Source organism: Carlito syrichta, unplaced genomic scaffold (genome assembly GCF_000164805.1).
Source record: "Carlito syrichta isolate Samal-C Ts95f unplaced genomic scaffold, Tarsius_syrichta-2.0.1 Scaffold316465, whole genome shotgun sequence".
Taxonomy (NCBI): Eukaryota; Metazoa; Chordata; class Mammalia; order Primates; family Tarsiidae; genus Carlito; species Carlito syrichta.
In genome coordinates this window covers 962580-977925 of record NW_007260561.1, presented here as the reverse complement: position 1 = coordinate 977925, position 15346 = coordinate 962580, and the positions used below count along the sequence as shown (strand labels likewise).

The following is a 15346-nucleotide window of genomic DNA, read 5'->3' as shown; positions in this document are numbered from 1 at the left end:
CTTTTTGTTATATATAGATTTCTTGAACTCGGGAGTAGTGTTGGAACACCTATCTGTTTGCGTTGGTTGTGTTTGTTAGGATCTTATATTTTAAGTCTAAATTATAAAAAGGATATTGTGTATACACCTCAAAAAGTACAATGTGTGTTTACTGGTCTCTTTTTTGCCTAAAGCAATGACAAAGAATGATCTCCAGCCACCCAATTACTACGAGGTAATGGAGTTTGATCCCTTAGCTCCTGCTGTCACTACAGAGTAAGTCATTTACAAAATGATTAATTTATTTTTTGTCTTGGTTCCCTTTGATAGCAGAGCTAACAGAGCTTGGTTATACATTTAACTTTGTTTAGGTCTTGACAGGAATTGATGGCCTTATTAAAAATGACTTATGAGGTTTTATGGCAGCTGTTGCTTTTAATGGTCTTATCGTTCTGGCCTTGTGACTAAAAAATAAAAGTGCTAACATTGCACATTAAGAAATAATCAGAACTAACCTGCAATAATGGATTCCTTGTAGGTCCCTTGGCAGGATCTCTTTAGCTTGAAAAGGGTACTATTCACGGATTGGTGACTTAACTAACACCACCTTGATGGGATATTTTAGCTGTTAAGAACTGATCCAAAAATTTAAAAAACTTATATAATGTGTTTTTAGTCTTCTACATATGACAACAATGTGTTTAACTTAAAATCATTAGAGTCATTTGTCGGGAGCCAGCCATGGAGGCCTTCGTGCTGACAAAGTCCAGGGGGCTGAAGACCCCAGGTCGCAAAGCGAACCTGGGCAACTGAGCCCCTTGCTTCTTTTACTTTTGTTATCAGTGCAGCCAAAAAGTTCTGAACAGTCTGAGGATGGAAAGCAAAATTCCACTCACACCTCCACTATCCCTTGCCTTTACTTCCCTTTGTTAAGGAGGCTTGTAATTCTGGTGACTTGAGCCCGAGAGGCCTTTTGTTTTACAAACATTAAAGCGCATTCTCCCTGGCAGGAAATAATTAATGCAGATTGTAAACACCAGGTGTGAAATTAGGGAAAACTAGTCAGGCCAACTTGCAGCTAAGAAACCTTGAAATTGTTGCTTTACCCCAGCTAGTTGCAGATTGCTGTGTGAAGGTCACAGGTGTGACATGCTAATCTATGTGATAATTACAGTGCTTTGAACTTGGTAGTGATTTATAATGTAATCGTTATAGGAATAAGTAAGTTCTGTATGGACATTAAGAAATGGTAATCATTAAAAAATGTTAGAAGTTTATAAAATTTATAGTTTAGGATGATAATGTTTTAAGATCAAAACAGGATGAACAAAGATACATCACCTGTCCGGTCCATTAAATTGTAACTGATTGCCTTGGAAACAAAAAACATGTAGGGTATAAAAGGAGTTGGAAAAGACAATAAATTGGCATGGGTCCTGCTTGCAGCAGAGTCAGTGTCCAAGTTTTTTCTCCTGCGCCTACGCTGTCCCTCTTTCAGGAAACCCTGACCCGCTGGAGCTGGACTCCGGCAGTCATTGCTTTATGATTTCATATTAGTCAAGTATATTTAAATATTTATGGGCTGATAGGATCATCAGAGCCAAAATATACTTTGAGTGACTGAAAGTCACCCCCAAAATTGTTAAAAATAATGAAATCAAGTGTATTGAAAGTCATTTAGAAACTGGCAGTCTGCAAGCTATAGCTTGCCTGTAGTTGTTTTGTTTGACCTAGGCAGAATTTTACATGTACATTTAAAAATTGCCAATAGTTGAAACCTTGGATAGTTAAAATTTAAAAATCTGGAATTCTCCATCTTTTGGATCTTCTGGCAGCACCTGCATTTCCACCTGGCAGCATTGCCTTCTTTACACAGGCGTGCTCTGCAGCCAACCAGGCCCCCACCCAATCCCTTGCATGTTTTCTCTGCCTGGCACGTATAGGCATTTGATGTTTTGACCCCTGGTTTAAGTCCTCAACACAGTGATTGATTTTGGAATAACTGATGAGTAGATGTCCATGGACTTAAGAGTTCATCAAGCACCGGGCACAGTGGCTCACGCCTTTAATCCCAGCACTTTGGGAGGCTGAGGCGAGAGGATTGCCTGAGCCCAGGGTTTCGAGACTAGCCTGGGCAACATGGCACAACCTGATCTCTACATAAATCAAAAAATCAGCCAGGCAGGGTGGTGCATGCCTGTAGTTCCAGCTACTAGTAAGGCTGAGGTAGAAGGATCACCTGAACCCAGCAGGTTGAGGCTGCAGTGGCTGGGCAACAGAGTGAGACTCCAAATCAAAAAAAAAAAAGAGTTAATTAAGTATTTTTCTCTAATTCACATTGGTGAAATTTCTCTAGGGCATTCTACTTGATAAATAGTAGGTATTATCACTGATTGTATTAGTGGTTTAAGAAACTGACCCTAAACTAGGTGTGCTTTCTAGAAACTTGTATTTATCAGTTCCTGCTTACAAATAGGTAGTGGAAATGTTCTTGGTTATACTCAAATTAGGAGATTGCTGTAAGTAGGTATGGCAGTGTGACAGATGGTGAAGGTAAGCGAGATAACAGGAAAGTCAGACTGGTGAAGATTTGGAATTCTCTACCACTGTGGTGGGTCTTACTTTCCAGGGGATTAGAGTGTCTCCATTACCTCTGAAAGTCTCATGAACTTCAGGGACTTTTCTCCAAGGAGAAGCACAGAACCTTGCAAGTTCTGGGATTTTTTACATCACTGATTATCCATGAGCCCCAGGTTGAGAATTTTTGCTCTAGCAGGACATATATTTATAAAGATATATACACAAGTCATTAACTTGACAAAATGATTGAGTATTTATTATGTGCCAGAGACTGTGACTGGCGCTTTATTAATAATTTTGAACAAGAAACATGCTTCCTGCCCTCAGAGGTTAAATGTAGCGAGGAGATAGAAATCAGACAATTTACTAGGCAAATACATACTTAAAATTTGCATTGTTATGAAATAATATGGAGACTTGAGAGTGTATAAGCAAGAGCTGATTTAAACAAGGGTAAGAGAAAGCTTGAGGAAGTGACTGTCAGTTACAAGTTTGGAAACAAGTACTGTAGGCCCAAAGACCCAGAGGAAAGAGTTTGGGAACATTCAGGAAGTGGAAATGCCAAAGCCAAGAGTAAAGAAAGTGACAGGGAGCTAGTACCAGATATGGCACCTATAATTTGGAAGAAAAGAGAAATGAGCATACAACTGTGAAGAACACTGCTAAGGGAACAAGAAGGATGAAAACTGAAAACTAGATAACAGAAGTCATTGGTGATTTTACTAAAGGCCATTTTGATGAATTGATGGGGACAGAAGCCAAATTTCAGTGCACTAAAAAGTAAATATGAGATAAAGTAAAGGCAGATAACCTACTAGAACTTAAATGTGAAGAAATGATGGACAATGGCTTGGCACTGGAGGATTACTGAGGCAATTACTGCAAGTAACATGGGATTAAGGACTTCACTGTGTTGTACAAAATAGGAGAGGTTGAAGGTTCAAGAAGGGGAAAAACTGAATGAATGAAATGTTTGAAAAACTAGGAGGAGAAAGGATATCGGAGAGGATGATACAAATGAAAATAGACATGAATATTTGGTGATGGGAAGGAGAGGACATTTATTAAGAAGGAGGTTTCTGCCAGAGAGAAGTCAGAGGTTTGAGTGAAGAAGGTTTGAAATCATTTTGTAGGAAATTAGAGACAAAACCTTTCAGGGAAACATTAAAACTGCAGGACCATTCTGGGGCCTTATGAAGTTGGTGATCATGGATACATAGTGCTGTGACTTTTATGACATTCTTTTCCTCAGCCAAGTTTTGCTATACTCTATATGTGAAGGTTGTGGTTTTGGGTATATTTTCTAGCTACAGGCATATGTAAGACATAAAGAACTGAAAGAAGGATGTCACAGAAAAATTACAACATAAAGGTACAAAAATGACCGTGATGAATTAAAGGTTGTTTAGGAGTCAGTCAACCTATTTAATCACATAGGTTAAATAAGCAGGAATATTAATATTCTTTTAAATATTTAGAAGCCATAAGTTATTTTGTCTCTTTTTAAATTTAAAAAATTGTCCATATTTGAGCCATATTTTTCATTTAAACCACTAGTAAAAAATGAATTGGTCCTGTGAAAAATTTTTGAATTTAAGAAAGCTAGAATATAAGCTTTAAGGCAGAGATATTTGCATTTATCCACTGATGTAGCCTGAACTCCAGAAACAAACCCAGATTTTTAGTTATGATACTGGCAGTTAAAAACCAAAATATTACTTTGAAATTGATATGTAACCCTTTTGCCATGATGACACTTTTGTTTCAGAGCTATTTATGAAGAAATTGATGCTCATCACAAGGGCACTCAAAGTCACAGTGATTGTTGAGGTAAAGTCTTCAACTTATACAACTTCATTACACATCCCGCTTTATATTTTGGAAGGGCCATCTGAGTCTGCCACTAAGTGAAATATGGATCCTTCGGAATCACTCAAATTGTAATCAACTATTGTTCACTAATGAAATACATTCTTCGTGATCTTGTAATGGAAATAATGAGGTCTGGAAATGTAGAAGTTAGTTTATGGTATAGAAATATTGATGCTAACAAAAGTAGATTATCAATAAAAACTTCTTAGCACCGAAATCAGGCATTTGTCTTTAATGTGCAGTTAACATTTGTTAACTGCCACCAGACCCATACACTGTTAGTCCTCCAAGTTAGTCTGGGCTATCCCTATTTGTGGCAGTACGAATCCCATTTATTTACTAATGAGTGGTCACCAGTGACCTACTGACCTCATTTACTCCCCTCACACCCTCCCCCATGGAAGAAGTACATTCCCACCTTTCCTCTAGACTGTGACTTTCCTCCTTCCCATAGGGAAAGACGAGTGAGTGATCCAGGCATGGGAAAGAGAAGGAAAGGATGAAGATTGGCCATTTTCTTCTCTATTCTAGGTGAACGTGGATGATCAGCCCACTAGCTGCATCAGGATGCCAACTCTCTTTAGAGGCATGGTTAGACCCTGTCCAACTCTTGAGGCCTGGAAGACAAGACCTACCAACATGTCAAAGACACAGTGAACATTTCTCCTCTGCTATAATGAAGATTAAATAGAAGTGTAACAGTTCCAGGGTTAACAATGATGGTTCCTGACAACAGCATGAGATTTATTTCATAGTGCTGAATTTGTTTGTAACAAATATTCATTTAAAACTTCAGCGAAGAAAAATTGCTTAGTACTTAATTGCGGTGACTTATGTTCACAGGCCTTCCTACATTTAGAAATCATTATACAGCTGTGATAAGAGTAGATGGAAATTATTTTGCTACATGATCATTCTGAATAAACCTAAAATGTGAGAAACTAAATATATTATTCAGAAAGAATACCGAGTGCCTTCATTTAACTAACATTGAATGTAAAAGTAAATTTGCACTTCTTTATAAATAATACTTTGGTTTAGAATTATAACTGTTAAAGACTTCGTGACTGTAGTTTAATTATATTTCAGGTGTCCCAAACAGGTCACTAAACTCTGCATCAGGCGGCCTTAAAATGATTCTTTATAATGCTACATGTTTTTACTGTAACTTAACATTTCTATTTGGAAAGACCACTACTGAGAAACATTCAGAATAAAATGTGCATTTGTTTATATAAATTACAATGACAAATAAATTACTATTAAAATAATTTATTATCTTTTTTACAAAGTTTGTATCCAGAAGAACTTTTGATGTTTTAACTCTTCATAATCCCATTCTTACATTTTAACATCCAGGGACGTGAAACTATGACAGTATCAGCTAGCAGCTATACATATATATATATATATTTTTTTTTTTTTGAGTTGGAGTCTCACTCTGTCACCCAGGCACGCACACAGCCACCACAGCTTCAACCTGCTGGGAGGTGATCCTTCTATCTCAGCTTCCAAGTAGCTGGAACTATAGGCATGCGCCACCACGCCTGGCTAATTTTTTGATTTATTGTAGAGATGAGGTCTCGCCAAGTTGCCCAGGCTGGTCTCGAACCCATGAGCTCAGGCAATCCTCTCACCTCAGCCTCCCAAAGTGCTGGGATTATAGGCATGAGCCACCGTGCCCAGCTTTTTTTTTTTTTTTTTTCAATTTCATGATACCTCAGTTTCAAAGTAATTATCTATTCAGAACTCTGAGTACAAAATAGCCCTAAATCTTAAAGGAAAAATAAAGTCAAATTTGAAATAAGAATGTAAATCCCTGGGCAAGCTGTTTGGCTTAGTGACTCCTCTTTTACTTGGGCTTTTAAAATGGTGACTATTCATACGCAAGGAAAATAACAACCAACTATTTTAGACAAAATAATAAACATGGTCAGAAGTTCTGGCTTATGACTTGAAATATACATTTAAAAATAATTTTCAGATTCACTGCCACAAGTATGAAGGGCTAACAATCTGGACAGGAACTATAGAATAGACTTGATAGTTCATATCAAGTCTGTGCCTGCATATTTAAGAAACGAAGCTAGTTTACTACTATCATACTTTATGGTATTGAATAGTCATACATTCTAAATAGTCATGTGGGTGTCCTATGATAAAAGCTGAACCTGTTCTCTCAATTTTAAGTGAGATAAACTAGTTGGGGAAAAAAGTAGAACCATTTAAAATAGAAGGCTTCACATTTTCAGAGTTATTTCACCTCTGAGAAGTGGGTACATGATTTTTCAAAAATCACAAATTAGAAGAACTTAGTTGTGATTTCAATTATAACCAGGTACTGGCAACTTGTGTCCGTCCTTTGCTTCAAAAAATGTGTAAGAAAGAGTGATGAGATCAACATTCACCATTCTTGGATCTTCAGCAAATTCAGGATCAATGTAGAAAAACACTGGCATGTCTACTTCCTCTTGGGGATTAAGCCTTTGTTCTTCAAAACAGAAGCACTAGAAGTTATAGAAAGATACTCATTTAATAATATTAACATTGCCTATCAGAAACTCATAGATTTTATTTCTTGATTTCAAGATTATACTTAATAGCATGCTTCTTAAAGTTCTGTGATAGAATAAAAGCATCTTTTCATCTCAGAGTGAGTTCTGTTTTAAAGATTGAGAATCAACAAATTCTAATCTTAAAAGCAGATACTCATTTGATTTGGAGATTGGCTCTCCATCTCTGCATAGCAGGTATAAACAATGAAGAGAAATAGCTTGAAGTTTAGAAGAAATGAGTTCTCATAAGTTACACAGTCTACTAAAACACTGCAGTAAGTTTCATACTACCATATTCTATGAAGTCTGCATTTAGTCTTACCTGTATTTTATTGAAATATTGTCCAGCTTCAAATGGAATGACATTATATGTAGAAATTCCGATTACTGGTTTGTCAGTAGGATTCTTAGCTTTATAAAATGCCAGTGCAGTCTCTCCTGGCACCACCTGTTTTAAAGTATATACATGGTCAATACTTTAAATCTCACACAGCTCTTTTTTCCCATAAATTACAGTCATATTTTTCATATTCATCAGATCACAATACCTAAACTACTATAAGTTTCAGCAAAATAAATTGTGCGTATTACCCATAAACAGATCTGAGTTTCAAACTTTATTTGCATGTCAATGAAGAACCAATGTTCTATTATGCATAATTATTTATGAATTATCCTCTTGTATATCTGAGGTCTTCTAGCAGTCTGCAAATTACGTTAGTTAATCCTTTGCACTCGGGATGTCCCTCTGAGGAGACAATGTAAATCTGGCAAACCACTCAGATGTCCCCTCTCAGAGGACATAAAGTGATTGCTGGTGATTATACAGGACAAATTTATACTAGTGCAAATTTTTCAAAAATACATATTTCCTTGAAGTTTTCCATTCAAAAACTGAAAAACCCATGTTCCATTTAAATCTGTCAAGCTTCTGACCAGTTGAGAAGTGGTTTTCAGTAATCACAAGTGTGACTTTCCATATCATCTTCAACAGACTAGACAATAAATTATATATTATTAATGTGGGAGGAAGAAAACAAGACTGCATAGTATACTTGAATAGAAAAACACCCAGTGGAAGATGTCAAACAAATTACTATTGCAAACGTATCAATGAACCTGCAATACATGTCAATGACTGTTTCACACATTACCACACATTAGAAAACCATAAGATGTAAATTTTTGATTGTTTTTGGTCATAAGTTCTTCAATGTCCAACATTCCATTATAAGCCAAATATCATTACAGTAAAATAATTGGTTCTAGCTGGTTGTAGAATAGTGATTTGTTTTTCACTATTTGTAAAAAAGCATGATCGAGTTGCTAGTAGATGATTCACAAGGTATTTCTAAGTGTGCAAAGGGCTAAGATGTGCTCAAGTATAAGCCAAACATATCACAGCCCAAGTTGAACTTCTTTATAACACCTACACCTGAATGTCATCACTGACTAAATATTTTTTAAAAGGATACCAACATTAAACTTACCTTACAACTTGAGTAAAACTGACCTAATAGAACTTTCATTAAGCCAAAACTTGTTAATATTTTGTTTTGAGAAAATAAGAGAAATAGCACGGCTTAAAAAAACCTTTCCACTTGTACCAATTTAGCTACTAATACCTTGTATATTACCATGTAATTGGATAATATTCAAAATTATAACCTGTAAAGCTCAATCACTGAAGAAACTCATCATGTTTACTCAACTGGGCAATATTTATAATATAAGACTTTTCCAATAAGGGTTGAAATTAAGTCTTTCTGACTAATCCTCAGTTAATGAGATATTAGTTAAAATCTCTCCAGGATTACAGTTTGTCAAAATTTAGGAAAAAAGTTAAAGTTAGGAAACTTTTTAGGTATAGTCTCACTGGAATATAACATGACTATTTACTATCTACTGATTACTTTAAGGATCTCTTTTTTTCCTCTTTTAGAAGGACAGGGATACTTTTGATATAAACTAGGAAGCTACTTTTCATTGTAACCAATGATTTTCAAGATTTTTCCTATGTCATCTATACCTAAGGAAAAGTGAGGAATCTATAAACTCACAACTACCGTTATTCCCATGATTAGTGATCAGAGGACTGCATAGTCAACTCTTAACAATATGATTCTAATAAAATAGATCACATTTTCCATTGTTCCAAACTTACTTATACTATTATGTTAAAAGTTAAACTGTTAAATTAGGTGATTACTATCAAAAGTAATCTATGGGCATAAAAAAATTATAGTAAGCTGGGCTCGGTGGCTCAGCCTGTAATCCCGCGCTCTGGGAGGCCGAGGTGAGTGAATTGCCTGTGCCCGCGGTTGCGAGACCCGCCTGGGCAACTTGGCGAGACCTTCTCTCTACAGTAAATCAAAAAAAATTAGCTGGGCATGGTAGCGCGTGCCTGTAGTTCCAGCTGGAGGCGGAAGGATGGCCGGAGCCCAGGAGGTCGAGGCTGTGGTGCTGGGAGCATGCCACTGCACTCCAGTCTGGGCGACAGAGTGAGACTCGAACTCAAAAAAAAAAAAAAATTATAGTAAAGGAACCTGTCAGTATTCTGGAACTAATTTTAGGTGAGTGAAAGCAGTTTAAGTGATGAAAGAATTTTTACATTAAAGTAACTTTTAATGACTAGTTTAGTCACTTACATATATTTCTGTTTGCTGAGGTCTAAAGTTCCACTGGAGACTTGCATGCACATCTGCATTAAACGTAACTTTAATGATTCGATCCTTAACAGGCACCATATTTTCAATCTGATCTGATGCATGACCTGCAACTGCTGATCCTCCAAGTCCAGTCGTCTAGAAAAAAATACTAGTTATGTCAAACAATACTTTTAGGTGATGATCTATTTACTGGATAAAAGTTTAAAAACAATTTAACATTAATACTCCACCCGCAGCCAAGTTTACATACTATCACTGATCATTTCCCATAACTGTGTCAATAGTTAGACTGCTTTGGGGATGTCAAGAACTTATATTTGTTAAAGTTATTCTTATTTTTCAGCAATCACTGGGTTAACTGGCATGGTCAAAAATGAATCATTTGGGAAAAGCAGATTCTCTAGATCAATGAACTATTATCACTGTTAACATACCTCAGAATTTCCAGCTTATCCTTTTATTAAACACATTTATTTCCCTTTATTGCTAGTGTTTTATATTAACTATTATTCTTTAAAAAAAATTCACCCAAGGCCTGGTCATTTCAATGAAAGTACTTAAATAATTCAGTGTTCCCATGTTTTCTGATACTTTCCCATATAATAGCTTGTATTATTCAAATTAGGTTGTAGTTTCACTTCTATATTCTGCTTTTCTAAGGCATAAGTCTTTCCCCTGTTGGTTAATGTTTTTGGATTTTTTTCTGTACTTCTCTGTATAGTAGTAGAGCTTTAATATATATTACCAGTTAATCAGAGTACCTAATCCTTCTAGCCACTTAATCAACTAATCATAGGATAATTTGTGTCTGACACTTCTTGCTTCTCTACATTGCCATTAATTATTTCCTTATCATCAGATACATAAAAAGAAAAAAAAGAAAAAAGAAGCCCTTACTTCCAAGGTCATCATTCTTCTGATACTTGAGGTTGCCAGAATTCTGGTTTCGGGACTATTTACCTGTTACTATACTAAGGGGAAAAAAATACCAAATTGAGCTAGGGGAAGATCCCCAGCAAGATACAATACTACTATCTCCAGCTTGTTACACAAGTCAACTAGGTTCACTCAACTGCCATTCAACATTATCAACTTATATTATCCTTCTGCCTAAAAATTTGAATAAATTTTCACTTGAATAAAGAAAAACTTAAGTATCATTCCTCAATAAAGATTCCTTGATATATTCTTTGAATACACATTCTTCACATTTCTAAGCTCAATGCTTAGAGAAACTAAAACAGACAAACAAAAAGAGTAGAAAAGAGAACCAAAAAAATGTCCTGGGCTCTAGTCTAGCTGTGCCACTAACTAGCTCCAAGAACCGAATAAATCTGTTTCATTGGTCTATACATGCTTATAAAATGAGGTCATTGTATTAAGTGGTTTATATTACTCTCTATTTCTGGTTGTATAATTCTGTGATCTCAGAAGTAATAGAGGTGTTCTTTTGGAAATATCACTGTTTAACACTGAACTTAATTTCAGGATTACAAACTGCATGTTTTACCTTCCTGCTTTACAACTGCATGTGGATACATTTCACACACAGAACTGCCAGTTACTTCAATATGGGGCAGGGTTTCTCAACCTCAGCACTATTGACATTTTGGATTGAATAATTTCTTGTTGTGGAAGGTTGTGTCCCGTGCACTGTTGGATATGTAGCAGCATCCCAGCCTCTACCCTCTAGACTCCAGTAGCACCCTACTCCTCCACCCCTCAGGTTGTGACAACCAAACATGTCTTCTTCAGATATTGCTAAATATTCTCTGGAGTACAAAATCACTTTTCCCCAGTCCCCTGGTGGTTTGAAGGGGATCAATACTTGTTGATTCTGATTCAATTCTGCTATGACTTAACCAACTGGTAGCTTTAGGGTTCATGCTTGGTTCAGGTATGGCTTTTATCAGCTTCCCAGGTGATGTTAATGCTGTTGGTCCTCGAAGTAAGGGGTGGAGGTAGGGGAGGCACACTTTAAGAACCACCAAACTAGAACTTTTGATCTAACAGGGAGTCCATCTCAGAAGGGAGGAGCTGAAAAATTACCGACTGAGCACAACGTACACTACTTGGGTGACGGCTACACTAAGAACCCAGACTTCACTATACAACTCACCTACGTAACCACAACCCACTAAATAGACTGAAATTTTTTTAAATGAAAAAATAAATGACGCTTCATTAAGAAATAATAATAAAAATAGAAGGAATCCCAAGGCTAGCACATTACAGTTATATTTTACATATTAAGACGCGGGGAGTAAAACCTCAAAAACCAAATTCACGCCTCTCTGTAAGGACGAACAGCGAACCCCGGTTTTGGCACAGGGAACACGAGTGGTCCCACGTCCAGGGTCCACCTTAGCACAGGGGCCACACGCGGTTCGCAGAAGAAATGTAGTAATGATACACATCCCTGAACGGGTGGGCAGGAGGGCGAGGCCGCCGGCTGGGTACCCGATCGATGGGAGGCTGAGGGCCTTTCTGATGCAACTCACCGACTCGGACTTTCCCTCGGAACGCGGTATAGACACGTTCCCATGGAGAAGCGGGTTCCCCTTGCACTCTTGCCACTAACGTCCTTGGGTAGGTCGCCATTTGCGGCCTATGCCCTCCCTGGAAGAAGGTCTCGGCCTTCCCCTCCCGCTACCGCCGTCGGGCGGTCGCCGTTGCGGGCCTGCCCCGCCCCTCTGCTCCCAGGTGGCGCGGCCCCTACCTGGCAGTAGAGCCGATACAGGGGAACCGCGGCGTAGGACGCGCCCAGCATGCCCACGGCGGCCGCCGCCACGTAAGTGAGCACCGTCTTGTTCCGCCGCCGCCAATCCTCCTGCTGCGCGCGCGTGAACGGGTTCGAGCTTCTCGGCCGCCGCGGTGGCGGCACGGGCGAGGCCCGGGCTCCGACGCTCCGGCGCGTCCATGTCCCCAGCCCCCTCTCGACACCTTCCGTCCCACTCCATCCCGGCCTAAGAAACGGCTCTATCCCCTCCGCAAGCCTGACCGGAGACCCAGAGGGGATCCAACGCCAGCCACAGAAAGCGACGTGCCTCCACCCCGGACACCAGAGCCCTCCCATAACCTCCGGAAACGCCCGCCGGTCGGGGACTCGAGACCAAGTGTCGCGATTTTTGCTCTGTCTCGCGGTACCTGGGCGGAGCTTATCGCTGCCTTGGCTACCAGACTCCTCAGGTGGCCGTGCTTCTCGTCGGACTACGGAGGCCGGGTTGCCAGCTTACGGGTAAGTTTGCGTTTTGCGTTGTGAGAGTTCCTCCCACTTTGCGGCTTGGACTGACTTCTGGGAAAAGGCGCTTGACTCCACCGCTGGCGGGCTCCTCATCAGTTGGGGTGGTGCCTCTGACCTTTTAAAACCACATCATCATCTACCAGCCTTTGTCTGGACCCAGGCGGCCCCCTGAGACTCTCCCGTGGTCCTTGGATCTGGGTTGCCTGGACTTGGGCTCAGGGGTCACCTCTCTCGGGAAGCCTTTCCGGGCGGATTACAGCCCAGCAGACCCTCTCGATGCTTGCGTCTTCCTTCCCCTGGGAGATCGGCGTGCACCGCTCCCTGCCCCTTAGCTCCTCGTCCAGGAAGGATTGCCACGTCCGGGGCTGAAGTTTGTTCGGAAGAGAGTGGCCAGGACACGAGGGTCATTTAGGAACCCCGGTGGTGGATGTAGGCCCTTTCTTCAGCTGTTGCACGGGATACCATGGTGGTGGGCAGGGAGGGCAGATAGCATAGCCGGTTTTACTGTAATCGAAGGGAGCATCTTTCTAGAAACTGTAAAAGAGTGGTCCAGAGCTCAGGTTCTGGGATTAGGCAGTTCCGGATCGATCGAGCAATGACTCTTTTCTTTCTTTTTCTTTTTGGTAGAGAAGGGGGTCTTCCTATGTTGCCCAGGATGGTCTCTTAACTCTTGGCCTGAAAGGATCTCCTGCCTCAGCTTCCTTAGTAGCTGAGATTACAGGCACAGATCACCCCACCCAGCTAATTTTTAAAATTGTTTTGTGACAAGGTGTCCCTGTGTTGGCTCAGGCTGATTTCAAATTCCTAGCCTGAAGCCATCCTCCTGCCTTGGCCTCTTAAAGCTCTGGGATTACTGGCATGAGTAACTGCACCCAGCATGTTCTGAATTTTTACCTGAGTCCTCATCATAGCCCTGTGTCCTCAGTCCAGTTGTTTGGCCTCTTTAAGACCTAGGGCCCTTATTTATGAAATGGAAATGATAATAGTGAATAAGAGTATGCATATCACGACATGATTTTCACGGTACCTGAGGCATAACAAGAATTTAGTAAAACTTTGGCTTTGTTTCTAATGGCCAGAGCAAGTCTAATATGTCCACTATATGGATGAAGAAACTAGAGAAACTGTCATTCAACATTTATTTACTTATGTATTGCACTTTTTTGTTTCCGTTTATATTTTTTTAGAAATGGAGACAAAGTCTCACTATGTTGCCTAGCCTGGTCTTGAATTCCTGTCCTGAGGTGATCCTTCCACCTCAGTCTCCTGAGTAACTGGGATTATGGGTGTGATCCACCATGCCCAGCTAATTTTTTTTTTTTTTTGTAAAGGTGACATCTCTCTGTTGCTTAGTCTGGTCTCAAACTCCTGGACTCAAGCAATCCTCCTGCCTCAGCCTCCTGAAATACTGGGATTACAGGCATGACACAGCACTCTACCTGTCTATTGCACACTTAACGGTGGGCAGACACTAATCAACCCACTGGGGCTCTAGTACAAAAATCACTTCTATTATGGAGTGTACTTTCTTCTGAGGGACTCAGGAGATACTCAAGTAACAGTTACACAAATAAGGGAATTTCAGATAACAGTACAGTGAAGTCAGTGAGATAGCCATAATGTGACTGAGAGTGGTGGGGAAGAGAGGTACTAAAATGAGGTCTTACTGAACAGGGGACATCTGAGCTTAGTCCTGAACAAAGATAAGGTGCTACCTACATAGTGACAATTCCAGGCCATCCAAAAGCCCAGGGGACAGGAAGAGCTAGATAGGATTGAAGGGGAAAAAAGGAGGCCAGCATGTTCCTGGCATAGTGAGCCAGGTGGAAAGTGGTAGGAAATGGGATCAGAGTAAGTATACAGAGGCCTGATAATACAGAGCCTGTTAAGCCATGTCCAGGTGCTTGGATTTTATGCTGAAAGGATATGTTGGAATGTTTAAAGTGCACAAGTATAAGATATGATTCATATTTTTTAAAAAAGATACTGGTTACTTTGTGGAGACTGGATTATGGGGGAAAGAATGGAAATAGAAGATTTAGAGGCCATTGTAGTAGTCCAGGTGAGTGGTGATGTTCACCTTGAGTGAGTAATTGATTAACTTGTGGTCACAGGGCCAGAAAATTGCAGAGCCAATAAAATCCAAATGTCTTATGACTCCTTTCTACTCTAGCTCATGGTCTCAAAAATGTCAAGATTCTATGATTCTACACATTTATTTATATTGTGTTATGACAATGTTTGAAAATTTTTTGTCCTTATGTACCTTGGTTCTTGTACCAGATTCTCAGTTCTTTCAGACTGAGACCTCTTATATTTTAATTTTCTTACAGCATAGACTGAAATCCCATACAAACAATGTCCTTGAAGCCAGTAATACATTTTCTCTGACCATTTTCTTTTTCTTCAGGCACCCCTTTCATGTAGCTCCAGACATTAGTATAAAT

The 15346-nt window shown here is 39.5% G+C and overlaps 3 protein-coding genes across 5 annotated transcripts in view; 2 read left to right on the top strand and 1 right to left on the bottom strand.

Annotated features, from left to right (window-relative positions):
- Positions 1-5395, top strand: part of TOM1L1 (target of myb1 like 1 membrane trafficking protein) — a 49439-nt gene extending 44044 nt beyond the window's left edge. Inside the window, exons 14-16 of the mRNA XM_008074474.2 lie at positions 174-255; positions 4328-4389; positions 4963-5395. Of these exons, the coding sequence (XP_008072665.2) occupies positions 174-255; positions 4328-4388 (143 nt within the window). The 3' untranslated portion in view covers position 4389; positions 4963-5395. The remainder of the gene's footprint in view (positions 1-173; positions 256-4327; positions 4390-4962) is intronic.
- On the bottom strand, positions 4850-12732 carry LOC103277036 (cytochrome c oxidase assembly protein COX11, mitochondrial). Of its 3 annotated transcripts, none has more exons than XM_021707237.1 (4): positions 12375-12732; positions 9635-9790; positions 7309-7434; positions 4850-5062 (listed from the first exon to the last, which is right to left on the bottom strand). In XM_021707237.1, exons 1-4 carry the CDS (start codon positions 12729-12731, stop codon positions 5024-5026), a joined length of 678 nt encoding a protein of 225 aa, XP_021562912.1. In that variant the 5' UTR covers position 12732; the 3' UTR covers positions 4850-5023. The 3 variants fall into 3 exon arrangements, with proteins under 3 accessions (XP_021562912.1, XP_021562911.1, XP_008072662.1); XM_021707236.1 differs by having other exon boundaries at positions 4850-5048; XM_008074471.1 differs by lacking the exon at positions 4850-5062 and adding an exon at positions 6655-6938.
- A 110-nt stretch (positions 12733-12842) lies between these two features.
- Positions 12843-15346, top strand: part of STXBP4 (syntaxin binding protein 4) — a 195686-nt gene continuing 193182 nt past the window's right edge. Inside the window, exon 1 of the mRNA XM_008074470.1 lies at positions 12843-12893. The gene's annotated coding sequence lies outside the window, so the exon portion shown is untranslated. The remainder of the gene's footprint in view (positions 12894-15346) is intronic.